We start from the raw sequence: 15,979 nt of genomic DNA on the forward strand, positions 1-15,979 counted from the left end.
ATTATTTAGAAGTTACTACACACTATATTGACTCTAGATTAAAATGTGTGACACATTTATTTTGTTTACAGTAAATAAATAAATAATAAACAAATACAAATCTTAAAATCTGTTATGGTTTCATATTTTTGCTTTGCATTTTGTTCTATTTCTGTTGCCTGTGTGTAGATTTCTGTATGTTTCCTTGTTTTTGTATATTTATTCTGTATTTATTCTGTGCATTTCCCAGAGGCCTGTACTACGAAGCAGGATTTGGCGTTAACGAGCTAACTTAAGGCTCAACCCAGGATTTTCTGTACTACGAAGGTGGATCAGTTGTTACCGGGTTCAATCGCCGTGGTAACTTATGCTGAACACCTAAACTGGTCGGGAGCAGGTTAAGTTGGAGATCAGAGATCAACCGGTGTAAAAGCACCGCCTACTGACCAATCAATACTCGATTGATAACGGCGTCACCGTTCTTATAGAAGATCAGGCGGAGCTCGGTGCGCAGATAGAGAGAGAGAGAGAGATAGAGAGAGAGAGAGAGACAGAGAGAGAGAGTGGTGCGCTCATAAAAGTTAAAACATGTAGAGACCGACAACCCCATTAATATTCCCTGATTGGTATTTTTATGAAATATATATATTTTAATGGGAGGGAATTACATATCAGCTATTTGTCGGCTTCTTGAGCCGTGTGTCGCCAATGCGCACATCGATTTGAATTATGTTTTTATATATTTTATTTGCTCTCACGATCGCTTACCACTGCCAAGGTTGCAACTGAAATAAAAGGCTAAAGCAACGACAGTTTATGGAAAGCACAAGTGTAATTATGGTCAGATCTTGGTCCTGACTGATGGGGAAGTGATATTAATAAGAGTTGTGATTTGAGCGGACAGCGTCGGCTATTTATTTTTGCCAGCTTTCCTTCCTGTTTTAGGAAGCAGCGACTGTATGGCGTTTTGCCTGTAAAACCGTGTCTGTGTTCTTCATATTTATGTAGAATTATAATTTGCTCTTCTTATATAAAATATGCGGCTCTGGTAGATGTTTGCGATTGGTCGTGCTGTGCAAACCCCGCCTCTTTTATGTGAACGCGCGTGCCGCTGGATTGGTAAATCCTGAGTTGACTGAACTAGTTGTTAACCAGCGTTGTGACACAGCTTATGCGGAACCGCGGTTGTTAGGTTAGGTGAAGCCGGGTAACGGAAAGAAATCCAGGGCATGTTGATCTTGATTTGTAGTACAGGCCTCTGTTCATGTTCGGTTTCTTGTTTTATTTTTGATAGTCTGTTTTCTGTCTTCACATGCCAAGTTTTACTTCCTTTGTTTTCCCAGCTGTGTGATTGTCTGATGTGCTCCACCTGTTCCCCAGCCCTGGTGTCACCTGTCTTGTGTCTTCTCGTTACCTAGTTTATTTAGCCCCTGTGTTTCATTTGTCTGTGGTCAGATTGCTTTGCGTCCTTGTGTTTTGCCTGTCAGTCTGTGTCAGCTCCCGTCAGTTTCCATGCTCTCTGTTTCTTCCTGCTTGGTTTTTTGGATTCCCTTGGTTTTTTGTATTGGTTTTTCGCCTGCTGCAGCCCACATGACTCCCTAGGTTTGTTTTGTATTTGGATTAAATAAATCTTCGTGTCCAACCTTCCCCTGTCTGCCTGCCTCTCCCTGCATTTGGGTCCACTATCTTCCGCTAATCATCACAAAATCAAGTTCATAAAGTCACTTTCTTTGCATTCATTTGATTCCCAATTAAGATACACTGGTAAATTATTACCAGTGTATCTTAATTGAATGCTTTCCATTGTACTTAAAAACAGTTCTGAAATGCAAAATAATAGAATTTTAATCATGTGATAAAACATGCAATTAAAAAAAAATAATCGTTTTACAGCCCTAATAAAAATACTAAATATACTATTTAATCAAAATGCACAAACTGTAACAACCAGTTTCATTATTAAATGTGGCCAGCAAAAGTTTTGCTAAATTATTTATTCCCAAGTTGCTTACCAATATCACCCCAACCATCCATAAAATGTGCATCTGTCTTGGCGGCTGTACATGTACAAAATACCATGTCTTGACAATTACATTTTCAGCACGGAACAAGGGTTCCCATCTATACTCATTATCATTCTCCAGAGTGATGGAGCTGCTAGCCATATACCTAGGTGATGTCTGAAAAAACATGAAAAGCAATTCTATATTTTTTTTTAATCAGAAAAACAAAGTTTTTATTTAATTTAGGCAAAATTGTTGTACAGGGATACATTTTGTGAGAAGCTACAGGATGTATATATATTCTGAATCACAACCAATTTGAAATTTGGTTCATTTTAAAATTGAACTGTCTATGCATTACTCCACTGAGCTCAACATTGTCAATTTCAATCAACTATTTATTAAACTTACTATACAGTAACCAACATAACAGTAATAGGTGTCTGTTTGTCAAACACAGACAATGAGATTAAAAAACATTACATTTTAATCAATACAGTGCAACATTGTAAGCCATCGTGTCCCATAGCAGGGACATTTTGACATAATAAGAATTATGCAAAATAAAAACAATTTAAAAAATTTTCTTTTCTTGAGTTTCATTACTGCTGACACCCAAAGAGTTGGTACTGATTAACCATCTCCTCCATGCCCAGACAGGTAATTCTGTGTTCCTCAGTTTGACACTGTAGTGGAAGTTTTGTTTGCAACAGGGGTAAAGTTTAGTAAAGTGAAACAAATAAGACAGTCGGAGACTAAACCAAGTTAGGTTTTTGTATTTTATTAAAAATATATTTGCAAAAATAGGAGCAACATGATGAATGAGATAAACTCTCTTTCAGTAATGTAAGAAAATCAAAGTAGAAATAAAACATAAAAATACAAGGAATTATGCTTAAATGTAATTTTGCCATTACAACACTCTGCTTCTGTGGGCCAGTACTCAATCCAGGTTCTCTCTCCGAATCCATTCTGAAACCTGAGGAAAGCAAAGTGAACAATACACATCTGTAACATGACATGAAAAGCCTCCTCACTCCTTCCCACAATCACTATCCATAGTGAGAGGAACGCTTAAGCTTTAGTACAAGAAAGCCTAACTTGATTTAATTGTAGAAAACAGTGAAACAGTAAACATGTTTAAATGCAAAATCTAAAAACATTCATAGAAAGAAAAAAACATACGATGGATGTTGGTCAACTCTGTGAATATCTTTGGACGTGCCCATGATAAGGTAAGTTTTTCCTGTCCCCAGATCTAAAGACTCCCTGCAGTGAGGATAACTGAGGAATGTGCGCTGTTTATTCAGAGAACGGACCCACATCAAAACTTCCTGTAATTCAAGTATAGGAAAACAGAAAAAAGGTACTTTAGGATATTAAGTTAAATGCATAGCTTAACATGTAGTACAAAACATTGATGCTGTATTCTCATATATTCCAAGTGGAATCACGCTTAAAAAATAGACATTTTAGGATATATGCTTATTCACTTTTTTGCTGAGAGTTAGATTGATAGCACTATTGATACCACTGTCATAGGAAATATGTAGTCAACAGCCGGCTAATTTAGCTAAATCTTTCCAATAGTAACAAAATCCACCCACCAACACCTCTAATCTCTATATTTAATCCATACAAATAAATGAATTGTGAAAACAACAATTCTTTTTTTAAAGGGGTTAAATGGTGGACTATTTCTTGGCCAGGACCAAGAACTTCCTGGAGTATCTGCCAGTTACCTGTCAATGCAAGATAAGTTAGCTGGCTAATAGAGTTAGCTTCATACCTAGCGTACCAACATGAGTGAACATTAACAAGACCAATATTCTCATTTAACTTTCTGCAAGAAAGTGAATGAGCGTGTTTCCTAAATTGTTTAACCAAGCCAAGACTTTTTCTGTTTGACTGGAAACATTACTGTACTGTATATAAAAATGTGTATGTAAATATATTTGTGTGAAGTGTATGTATGTATGTATGTATGTATGTATATGTGTATGTATGTACTGTATATGTGTGTGTATGTATGTGTGAATTTCGATATATATCTGTCTATGGATTGTACATACAAAACACACTAGAACTACAAGCAGTTATGACGGGGCCCAAGCCTCCGATGCCAGTCGCCCCTGATGACCCAGGGAGCTGCGCCAATGCGGGACCTAAAGCATTATGTGGGTGGGGATGATACCAACATAACCAATCACACTTTGACAGACACTCCACTCAGCACCAACTGCAATGTTTAATTGCACAGTATCAGCGCATATGAATGGTGTTGATTTTGGATTGAAAAAGTGGGAGAAAAGAGTTACATTTGTCCACTCTGAAGGTTGTAGAAACTTTGTCAGGTGGGTTAAGAAGTTTGTTTATTAAAGAACACCAGGGGAGCACACGAAAGGGAAAAACCAAAACATAACGGTAGGAGGTAAACATCAGTAAATATTCAGAAGTGTGAGCTGCAACGTCTGTGATACATTCCCATTGCAAATATTCCATTAACATTGAGTAAAAGGGACAAAACGCGTCTACATTTATTATAGCGCCCCCTAATGGCCGATCTTCGCCAAATTTGTACAGAGCCTCGGAGCGGCATGCCGAACGAGCATCACAAGTTTCGTGTTGATTGATTTTACTGTGGCAGAGATATTGCAATTACAAATTTCCCATTTACAGTTAGGTCCGGAATATTTGGACAGTGACAAAATTGACATAATTTTAGCCCTGTGCGCTAACACAATGGATTTGTAATGAAATCATTGAGATGGAATTGTAGTGCAGACTTTCAGCTTTATTTTGAAGGTATTTACATCTAAATTGGAGGAAGGGTTTAGGAATTACATACATTTTCATACATAGTCCCCTTATTTCAAGGGACCTTAAGTAATTGGACAAATTAATATAATCATAAATAAAATGTCCATTCTTAATACATTGTTGAGAATCCTTTGCAGGCGATGACTGCCTGAAGTCTGGAACCCATAGACATCACCAACCGTTGGCTATCCTCCTTTGTGGCAAAGCAGCCAGGCCTTGACTGCAGGTGTCTTCAGCTGTTGTTTGTTTGCAGGTCTTTCTGCCTTAAGTTTTGTCTTAATTAAGCAAGTGGAATGCATGCTCGATCAGATTGAGATCAGGTAATTGAGTCGGCCATTGTAGAATATTTCACTTCTTTGCCTTGAAAAATGCCTGTGCTTTTGCAGTATGTTTTGAGTCATTGTCCATCTGTACTGTGAAGTGCCGTCCAATCAACTTTGTTGAATTTGGCTGAATATAAACAGACATAATGTTCCTATAGACTTGAGAATTCATGCGGCTGCTTCCATCTTCTGTCATATCATCAATAAACACTAGTGACCCAGTGCCACTGGAAGCCGTGCATGCCAATGTCATTTAACTGTCTCCACCATGTTTATTTCTCCATACTTTTCTCTTCCCATCATTCTGGTACAGGTTTATCTTAGTTTCATCAGTCCAAAGAATGCTGTTCCAGAACTGGGCTGACTTTTTTAGATGTCTTCTGGCAAACTCTAATCTGGCTTTTCTATTCTTGAGGCTTATGAATGGTTTGCACCTTGTGGTGAACCCTCTGCATTTGCTCTTGTGAAGTCTTCTCTTTATGGTAGACTTGGATAATGATACGCCAACTTCCTGGAGAGTCTACTTCACTTCACTAGATGTTGTGAAGGGGTTCTTCTTTACCATGGAAAGGATCATCAACCACTGTTGTCTTCCATGGACGTCCGGGACTTTTTGTATTGCTGAGCTCAGCGGTGCGTTCCTTTTTACTCAGAATGTACCAAACTGTTGATTTGGCCACTCCTAATGTTTCTGCAATCTCTCTGATAGATTTTTTATTTTTCCGGAACCTAAGGATGGCCTGCTTTACTTGCATTGAGAGCTCCTTTGACCGCATGTTGTGGATTTGCAGAAACAGCTTCCAAATGAAAATGTCACACCTGAAATCAACTCCAGACCTTTTATCTGCCTAATTGATGTTGAAATAATGAGGGAATAGCCCATACCTGCTCATGAAACAGCTTTTGACTCAATTGTCCAATTACTTTAGGTCCCTTGAAATAAGGGGACTATGTATGAAAATGTTTGCAATTCCTAAACCCTTCCTCCAATTTTGCTGAAAGTCTGCACTACAATTTCATCTCAATGATTTCATTTCAAATCCATTGTCGTAGCGCACAGGGCCAAAATTATGAAAAGTATGTCACTGTCCAAATATTTCCTGACCTAACTGTAAATGCATTGAGTTATTGGCCGAAACAAATAAATGTTGCTTATAGCGCCCCATGAAGGCTGTTCTTTGCCAAATTTGGTACAGAGCATCGTAGTGAGATGTTGAACAAGGATCTCAAGTTCTTTGCTGAGAACGTTCAATTTGGCCGAGATATATGTGTGTGGTAGCTAGCTAGGAAAATTTGTTTGGTCGTCAAATGCGCATACTTTAACGTAGCAAAATTCTTTGTATAACTTTTGGTCAGGTCTATCTGGAGATGCTATCTACAAGGTTTCGTGCAGATCGGTCGCACGGCCTAGGACGAGTTCGAAAAAGTTGGTTTTGCGAATTGCGCGATATTGCAAAAAAACTTTTAAGCGGAAATGGGCATGGCCTATATCACGTAATTCAGCTTGATTCAAGAAACACGTGGATGTAAGAATTTCTAATGTGCCATGTGTAATGTGGGAGTTAAAGACAAAAAAACATTGTAGCGCCACGTGGTCCACGTGTAATTTTTGGTAGGTGTGGTCCATGGCCCATTGTCCATCTACCCTGTAAATTTAAAGTTGTTCACTTAGTGTAAGTGGTAAATTTAGACATAGGTCCCATAGGCCATGCCCGCTTTGACCCCTCAGTACCCCACTGTAGGGTTGGCCTCAGGATTGGCCCTAATGGTACCCATCGAATTTTGTATAAATCAGATGAGCCGTTCATGAGATATAAAGCTTTTGTACTTGGAGCGCCCCCTAGTGACCAATTTTCATAAAATGCCTGGGGGACCTCCAGAGGGTCATGGCAAAGACGAATCTAAAGATTGGCGTTGATAGCTTTTATTTTGGCCGAGATATGGCAAAGTTTGTGTTTTCATAGTTAGCTACACAAATTAGTTTGTGCGTTATATGCGCAATTTTTATCGTATAAAAATTATTTTTATAACTTTTTGTCACATCAGGCAGAGAAGAATAATGGAAAAGAAGAAGAAAACAAATCCTTAGAAAAACATTAGGCGTGGCCTATATCACGCGATTCAGTTGGATCCAGGGAAGGCGTAGATGTATGGTTTTTGAATGTCGGGTGTACGGTGTGGGAGTTATAGGGCCAAACACGTTTTTATACTATATAAAGTAGCTATAGCGCCACCTAGTGGTGGAAGTGGGTCAATTATTGCACCTGAGGTCCTTGCGGAGTTTTGTACCAGTCCTGAAAATGGCAACCCCCCACCATGTATGGTTTAGGCTGTAGTCAGAGTTTTAGGCGGAGAAGAATAATGGAAAAAAATAATCAGTAGAAAAACAATAGGGCTCCACAGCCCTGCTGTGCGAACGGCACACCTCTTGCTATCGCCGGTTCTTCCAGACTCGGGCTTGGACCCCTAATAAAGACGTTATGCCCAAATGCATTTGAAGCTGGGTGATTTGTATTAATATGTGATATTTATATCCTCAAAGTCTTTGGTCACAGAAACTGTCGACAAAAGACGCTCCGTCGATGTTTGACAAAGCTTCTACTCAAAAAGAGATATTACAACATTTCCTTTCAGACATTTATTTACTGCTTTAATCATATATAACCTAAAGACTTCAGTAAACTCATTTCAAGCACCGAAACAATTCGTACAACACATCATAAGTTAAGGTTTGTTTTCAAAAGAGATTTGAGGAATTTCAAAAAAGCAAACATCAAAGTTTCAGCTTCAGCGCCAAATTATCTCTTCACACATTGCTCTGGAAAACATTTGGGCGTCACTGTACAGAAAGCTGAATATATCTGAAGATTTTGATATGAAACACACAGGGATAAGTTATTAGCACCGAATTGACAGCTGCTGTATAATAATGTCGAGGGAGGGATGGGGGGGTGGGTGGGGTGTGGGCGTTAACACACAGGACTTTAAAGCCAGGGAGCAGAGTTCACTTCAAGGGGAAAACAAAAGACTTAACTTTCATCGCAGCATAACGCTCACTTTTTCTTGCCTAAACTTAACCATAATCTTTGCTGAAACACTGGCAGCTCGCGTTGCTCTGAAGCATTCTAGGGTCATAAAACCCAGTTCTCTGGTTAAACTTCATCCACCGTGTTCTTGTCATTCAGCTACAGCCAGCAAGCCGGCTACAGTATTGTTTTGTTTCCATTTTCGACTAGCATACCGGATTTAAAAGCTTAAATCCATGTTGGGAACTGAGCAGTGTGGTTAAACTCTATCCTTTAAACAAAGATCTCAGAGCATGTGACCTCTAAGACAAAGGAAACCACGTCCCAGATGCGGCCTGAGCACCCTTTTCAAACAAAGAGAACGCAGCCTCCATGCAACTGTAAAAGCCTAAAAGTCACACACAGCTCTGTAGCGGCTTAAACAGCTAGCAACTGCCGCTCAGCGTCATGGATCTCTGTAGTCGATGTCACGTGACCGTACAGTGGTCTCCTAGTTTTCGTAGGATATACACGTTTTAGTGTGCATAACGTTTTGTATGATATCATACAAACCCGTTCTTGAGGATGCCCTGATAAACTCAATTTAAAAAAAAGAAATGCAAAGCTAGACTGTGATTGGACAACTGGTGTTTGGGAAAGGTTTTAGGGAACGGTCAATGGTCCAACACACTGAGGATCTGTTCTGGGCGTCAGCGGGGGAACTGGAGGTCCAGCAGCGTGAAGTCCTGGTCGATGGGGACACTGTTTTCATCGCACAGGAAGTGGCTGCAAACTGTGATGGCGATGGTTTTCCTCGGAAGGGAGAGGAGGGTCTGGATCCGCTCAGCTGCCAGCTGGACATGCTTCACCTCTGAACCTGGAGCTGAGAAACACAAATGTTGACAAAAATGACAAAAATAAATATATATAAAAGAAATAGCAAATATCGCAATAAAGCAACAATTCTTCGCTAGGCGGCACCACAATGTATTTATTTCTTGGATCTTTTAAGATACCAAAGGCTTTCCAGTAGTGGAAGAACATCTTTATATCTTAGATCTCTGAAGATACGTCAAAAAAGTGTCAAAAAGCATCAAAAAATTTCACAAAAGTGTTTGTTTTTCTACTTTCTTTTGTCGCTTTTCCCAACGTTGGGTTCGATCTGTTCGTTTAAAGGAACACGCCGACTTATTGGAACTTTAGCTTATTCACCTTATCCCAACTCGTGTTTTCACAAACTTCTACCCGGGAAAGTGCCCTGGAACAGCAGTCAAGCTGCAGACGCCAGTGATTAACGGTGAGAAATGGAAATAAATAGACATAAATAGGCAACGTAAAGTAATTGTAATCTAAACAATACACATACGATTGTGTACTACTACAGGTTATGTTTATTAAATGAAGCCCAAAATATGTCGCCGACTAGAAATTGCTAGTATCAGCTAGCGCTAGCTAACGTCAACGTTAGGTAGCCGCTAGCTAACGCTAGCTAGAACGGTTTGTCGTGACTTTTCCTGGAACGATACCAAGTCATGATTTGTGACTTGAAGTCATAACTTAAGGGCTACAAATTTTGTCTGGAACGCAGCATGAATCCATACATACCCTTCTCATCTCCGTGCGTGTCTCAACTCTGTCTGACACACCCACCGCTAGCCTAGCTTAGCACAGATCCTGGAGGAAACCGGCTCCAACTAGCCTACTGCTCCCAATAAGTGACAACATAACGCCAACATTTTCCTATTCACATGTTGTGATTTGTATAGTCACAGCATGTACAAATAACAAGGTCACATGACGCACAGCCATCTTGTAACTCTATACATAATGGGAACTATTTCTCAGAAGGCGAAGCACTGCTACTTCTGCTACTTGGGCGGAGTGATTATTACTTCAACTCTGAGCGAACTCTCTGCTCCTCACCACGGGGCATCTCAGGTGCTGCAAGCAAATCACTCCACCCAAGTAGGAGAAGTAGCAGTGCTTCGCCTTCTGAGAATATAGTTACAGTTGTTTGGTCTCACGCCATTCTTTGGACATTGTTTCTGAAATTGAACCAGCTGAATTGAAAGTTTAAGATGAAAACTAGGACAACAGCCACCAGTGTTAGCATTGTTAACATCGCTAAGCCTCTGTCCTGATTGACAGGTCCTAAAGCATCCCCTGCTTCGTTTATTTTAAAATAAATGGGAGCATCATTTACTAAATCAAAATCATGCTGTATTAAAGAAGACTTGAAACTAGCGACTGAGACATAAACTCATTATGAAAATGTTTACTGAGGTAATAATTCAAGAGAGAAGTAATCTCATTTTCTCATAGACTTCTATGAAAACTTCTTTTTGGAGCCAGTGGAGTCTCCCCCCACTGGAATTCAGATAGAATGCAGCTTTAAGGAGTCTCCCCCTGCTGGAAGTTAGAGAGAATGCAGCTTTAAGGAGCTTCAGTGTTGGCTTCTCTTTTCAGACACTTCTCAGATCAACTACAAGGCTGCAGTGGAAAGAGTCCAGCAGCGCCCCCTGCTGGATGATCCACAGCTGCTCTTAAGAGCTCTAATAGACAAGGCCAAACACCTGGGCAACCTGAGCTTCAACATCGGAAACAAGATGAAGGACATGGTCTCTTACACTCCTCTGTTCTGTATTAATTTTATACAGAGAGCAGCCTTCTCAGAAGCCGTGCAGCTGAAGGAGTTGCTAACTCTGCCCAAACAGAAGATGAATTCACGTGAAGCTTAAATATTACCAAAGTTATCCAAAAGGAAAATCAACAAAATATCTACCGCCTCAATATTGTTCTGCATCCAGATCATCCTGTTTATACTGTGAATCTAACCCTGATGGAGCAGATTGGGACACATTCATCCTCCTCTCTTAATCCCACAGTTTCACTTCAACAACAAACTGTTTATTAATTTATTTTCATGCCAAAAGTGCAGAAATGAGGGTGAATGAATAAATGAGTGGATGCAGTTCTTGTAAACTGCATACTAGGGTTTAATCCCGGGAATACACATCCAAACTATTACTAATGCTACTACTACTAAACAGGAGAAACTAGTGTGGTGGCAAATTTTATTTTAACCATTTGTTTAATGATGTTAACCATTTGTTTAAAGATTGTTTTAAACCTCCACAAAATCCTGCTCCTTCCTGTAGACTTTTAAAGCCCCAGAGAGGGGAACAGTTACAGCCGTCAACTATAACCTAGAGAGTTATTTAGTTTTACTAGCCTGAAGCTCCTCACGTTGTTGTCTTTTTGCTTAGATAGAAGTGGAGAAGGCCGATGACTGTTTACGACAGTGAGAACTCTGTCTCCTGAGATAAACTGTTGTTTAGGCTAATGTTAGGAACAGAGAGCAGAGGGGAAGGTGATCAACTATGGCCATGCTAGAAGATACATTTAGAGGGGTGGCTTAACAGAGGTTTTCACTATATGATGTTTTGATATTTAGACTTTAGGTTAGAAAGTTTCTCCATTTGCAAATGTAAATAAATACTCAAAGACCAAACTTTGGTTTAATTCTCAAACAGTCGTTATTCGTTTTGATTTTATCATGAATATCACTAACGCTGTTGCTTCAAGAAAAACTTCCACCACTTTTTGGCGTTGTCTAGCAGGATGGATGAGTTAACAGAGAAAAGAGCTCCGGCGGAGCTTTTCATGCATCCCGGTGGAGGCTGGGGGCATTGAACCCGAGTGGACGATGTTCAAAGTTTCCATTGCTGAAGCTGCGGCGAGGAGCTGTGGTCTTAGGGTCTTAGGTGCCTCAAGGGGCGGTAACCCACGAACACCGTGGTGGACAACGGTGGTCAGGGAAGCCGTCCGACTGAAGGAGTCTTTCCGGGATATGTTATCCCAGAGGACTCCGGAGGCGGTTGCAGGGTACCGAAGGGCCCGAAGGGCTGCAGCCTCTGCCGTGAAAGAGGCAGGCAGCGGGTGTGGGAGAAGTTTGGAGAAGACATGGAGAAGGACTTTCGGTCGGCACCAAGGTGCTTCTGGAAAACAGTTCGCCACCTCAGGAGGGGGAAGCGGGGAACCATCCAAGCCGTGTACAGTAAGGATGGGACACTGTTGACCTCAACTGAGGAGGTAATAGGGCGGTGGAAGGAGCACTTTGAGGAACTCCTGAATCCAACTAATCGCCCTCTATGTTAGAGGCAGAGCTGGAGGTTGATGGGGATCATTGTCAATTTCCCAGGCGGAGGTCACTGATGTAGTCAAACAACTCCACAGTGGCAAAGCCCCGGGATTGATGAGATCCGTCCAGAAATGCTCAAGGCTCTGGGTGTGGAGGGGCTGTCCTGGTTGACACGCCTCTTCAACATTGCGTGGAAGTCTGGGACGGTGCCAAAGGAGTGGCAGACCCGGGGTGGTGGTTCCCCTTTTTAAAAGGGGGACCAGAGGGTGTGTGCCAATTATAGGGGTATCACACTTCTCAGCCTCCCTGGTAAAGTCTACTCCAAGGTGCTGGAAAGGAGGGTTCGGCCGATAGTCGAACCTCGGGTTGAGGAGGAACAATGCGGATTCCGTCCTGGTCGTGGAACAACGGACCAGATCTTCACTCTCAAAGGATCCTGGAGGGAGCCTGGGAGTATGCCCAACCGGTCTACATGTGTTTTGTGGATCTGGAGAAGGCGTGTGACCCGGGTCCCCGGGAGATACTGTGGGAGGTGCTGCGGGAGTATGGGGTGAGGGGTCTCTTCTCAGGGCCATCCAATCTCTGTACGACCAAAGTGAGAGCTGTGTCCGGGTTCTCGGTAGTAAGTCGGACTCGTTTCAGGTGAGGGTTGGCCTCCGCCAGGGCTGCGCTTTTGTCACCAATCCTGTTTGTAATATTTATGGACAGGATATCAAGGCGTGGTCGGGGTGAGAGGGGTTGCAGTTCGGTGGGCTGGGGATCTCATCGCTGCTCTTTGCAGATGATGTGGTCCTGATGGCATCATCGGCCTGTGACCTTCAGCACTCACTGGATCGGTTCGCAGCCGAGTGTGAAGCGGTTGGGATGAGGATCAGCACCTCTAAATCGGAGGCCATGGTTCTCAGCAGGAAACCGATGGAATGCCTTCTCCAGGTAGGGAATGAGTCCTTACCCCAAGTGAAGGAGTTCAAGTACCTTGGGGTTTTGTTCGCGAGTGAGGGACAATGGAGCGGGAGATTGGTCGGAGAATCGGCGCAGCGGGTGCGGTATTACATTCAATCTATCGCACCGTTGTGACGAAAAGAGAGCTGAGCCAGAAGGCAAAGCTCTCGATCTACCGGTCAGTTTTCGTTCCTACCCTCACCTATGGTCATGAAGGCTGGGTCATGACCGAAAGAACGAGATCCAGGGTACAAGCGGCGAAATGGGTTTCCTCAGGAGGGTGGCTGGCGTCTCCCTTAGAGATAGGGTGAGAAGCTCAGTCATCCGTGAGGAGCTCGGAGTAGAGCCGCTGCTCCTTTACGTCGAAAGGAGCCAGTTGAGGTGGTTCGGGCATCTGGTAAGGATGCCCCTGGGCGCCTCCCTAGGGAGGTGTTCCAGGCACGTCCAGCTGGGAGGAGGCCTCGGGAAGACCCAGGACTAGGTGGAGGGAGGTCCAGCTGGGAGGAGGCCTCGGGAAGACCCAGGACTAGGTGGAGGGATTATATCTCCAACCTGGCCTGGGAACGCCGATCCCCAGTCGGAGCTGGTTAATGTTGCTCGGGAAAGGGAAGTTTGGGGTCCCCTGCTGGAGCTGCTCCCCCCGCAACCCGACACCGGATAAGCGGACAAAGATGGATGGATGGATGGGGGGGGAGTGACTGAGAAGTTGTCGATGTTCAAATTCTTTGGCTAAGTACTGGATCTTCACAATCCTACCTACAGCACCTTTAATGTGCGGCTGCTGTCTTTTGAACACTTGCTCCAGTTTTAGCTTTTTGACTCCGGCTCTTCTTTCTGCCTCCCTGAAAAATCCTGGCAGCCGTCAAACCGCTGGGGTCTGCAGGTCTCACTCTGCAGGTCTGATGTTAAGTCTACAGGTCTGCAGGTCTCACTCTGCAGGTCTGATGTTAAGTCTACAGGTCTGCAGGTCTCACTCTGCAGGTCTGATGTTAAGTCTACAGGTCTGCAGGTCTCACTCTATTGGTACGTCTACAGGTCTACAGGCCTACAGGTGTCATCACTTCCCATTTGTTGTAGTTTTTTTGTAGTCTTTTGGGATGTTTTTGTAGTGTTTTCCAGCATTTATGGCGATTTTTGACATTTATATCGCCGTTTTCAAAGTTTTTTGGCATGTTTTTGTAGCCTTTTCCAGCGTTTATGGAGATTTTTGACATTTATATCGCTTTTTTCAAAGTTTTTGCTGCTTTTAATGACGTTTTGGTCGCTTTGTTCAGAATTTCTTTCGACGATCGAGAGGAAGTCAGTTTGTCTCACCTGAGTTCCTGTGGAGTTTATCAGGCGGAGCTTCAAGGATCTTCTGCAGCGAATCGGGAGGAACCTGAACAAACACCTGTCTGCTGCTCTGCCCACTCACCGTCAGCACACCTGGCCTGAAATCAATCAATCAGTCAGACTTTATTTAAATGGCACTTTTCATACATGTAACAACGGGTTAGGGGGTTGGGTTACCACAAACACACGTACACACACACACACAGACACAAACACACACACACACACACACACACACACACACACACACACACACACACACACACACACACACACACACACACACACAGATATACAGTACAGGCCAAAAGTTTGGACACACCTTCTCATTCAATGCGTTTCCTTTTTATTTTCATGACTATTTACATTGTAGATTCTCACTGAAGGCATCAAAACTATGAATGAACACATATGGAATTATGTACTTAACAAAAAAGTGTGAAATAACTGAAAACATGTCTTATATTTTAGATTCTTCAAAGTAGCCACCCTTTGCTTTTTTATTAATAAGAGAAATAATTCCACTAATTAACCCTGACAAGGCACACCTGTGAAGGTAAAACCATTTCAGGTGACTACCTCATGAAGCTCATTGAGAGAACACCAAGGGTTTGCAGAGTTATCAAAAAAAGCAAAGGGTGGCTACTTTGAAGAATCTAAAATATAAGACATGTTTTCAGATATTTCACACTTTTTTGTTAAGTACATAATTCCATATGTGTTCATTCATAGTTTTGATGCCTTCAGTGAGAATCTACGATGCAAATAGTCATGAAAATAAAAAGGAAACGCATTGAATGAGAAGGTGTGTCCAAACTTTTGGCCTGTACTGTACACACACAGACACAAACACACACACACACAAACATACACACAGATATACACACACAGACACAAACACACACACACACAAACATACACACAGATATACACACACAGACACAAACACGCAAACACACAGATATATACACACACACACACAGATATACAAAAACATAGACACACTCACACAAAAGGTAGAAAAAAGCGACAAAAACATTAACAGAAACTGAAAAAAAATGCACAACAGTTTGCTCAGAAAATTCTGCCTCCTGCTGGTAGAGGAAGTAAATTACAACTTGACCCACTTTCACCTAACTACGGTGTGTAAAGTCTGTACTCAATCAGATCTTCATGATCTGTGTAACGGCAGTACAGTGGAACGTTTGCCTCATATACCATCACTACTAAGATTAAACTACCTTACAGCTTATATTTGCACTGAACAATGCTTTTCCTGGAAGAGAGAGCGGGACTCTGTTAGCCAATCCAGTCTGCTCCAAGTGATAGACTTTGTTTTTACAGTAACGCTGTTTTTTTTTTCAAAATTTGTGTTGCTTTTTTCAACCCTCCTTTTGTCTTCCCCGTCAACCAGCAGCAACTTTTTGTTTTTCT

General features: G+C 42.0%; 1 protein-coding gene across 1 annotated transcript in view; it reads right to left on the minus strand.

The window, feature by feature from the left end:
• Window positions 1-7,824: 7,824 nt before the first annotated feature.
• shld2 (shieldin complex subunit 2) overlaps window positions 7,825-15,979 on the minus strand; it is a 43,201-nt gene continuing 35,046 nt past the window's right edge. Inside the window, 2 exon segments of the mRNA XM_028602988.1 lie at window positions 7,825-9,013; window positions 14,528-14,643. Of these exon segments, the coding sequence (XP_028458789.1) occupies window positions 8,841-9,013; window positions 14,528-14,643 (289 nt within the window). The 3' untranslated portion in view covers window positions 7,825-8,840.

This window comes from Perca flavescens, chromosome 17 (assembly GCF_004354835.1).
Source record: "Perca flavescens isolate YP-PL-M2 chromosome 17, PFLA_1.0, whole genome shotgun sequence".
Classification (NCBI taxonomy): Eukaryota; Metazoa; Chordata; class Actinopteri; order Perciformes; family Percidae; genus Perca; species Perca flavescens.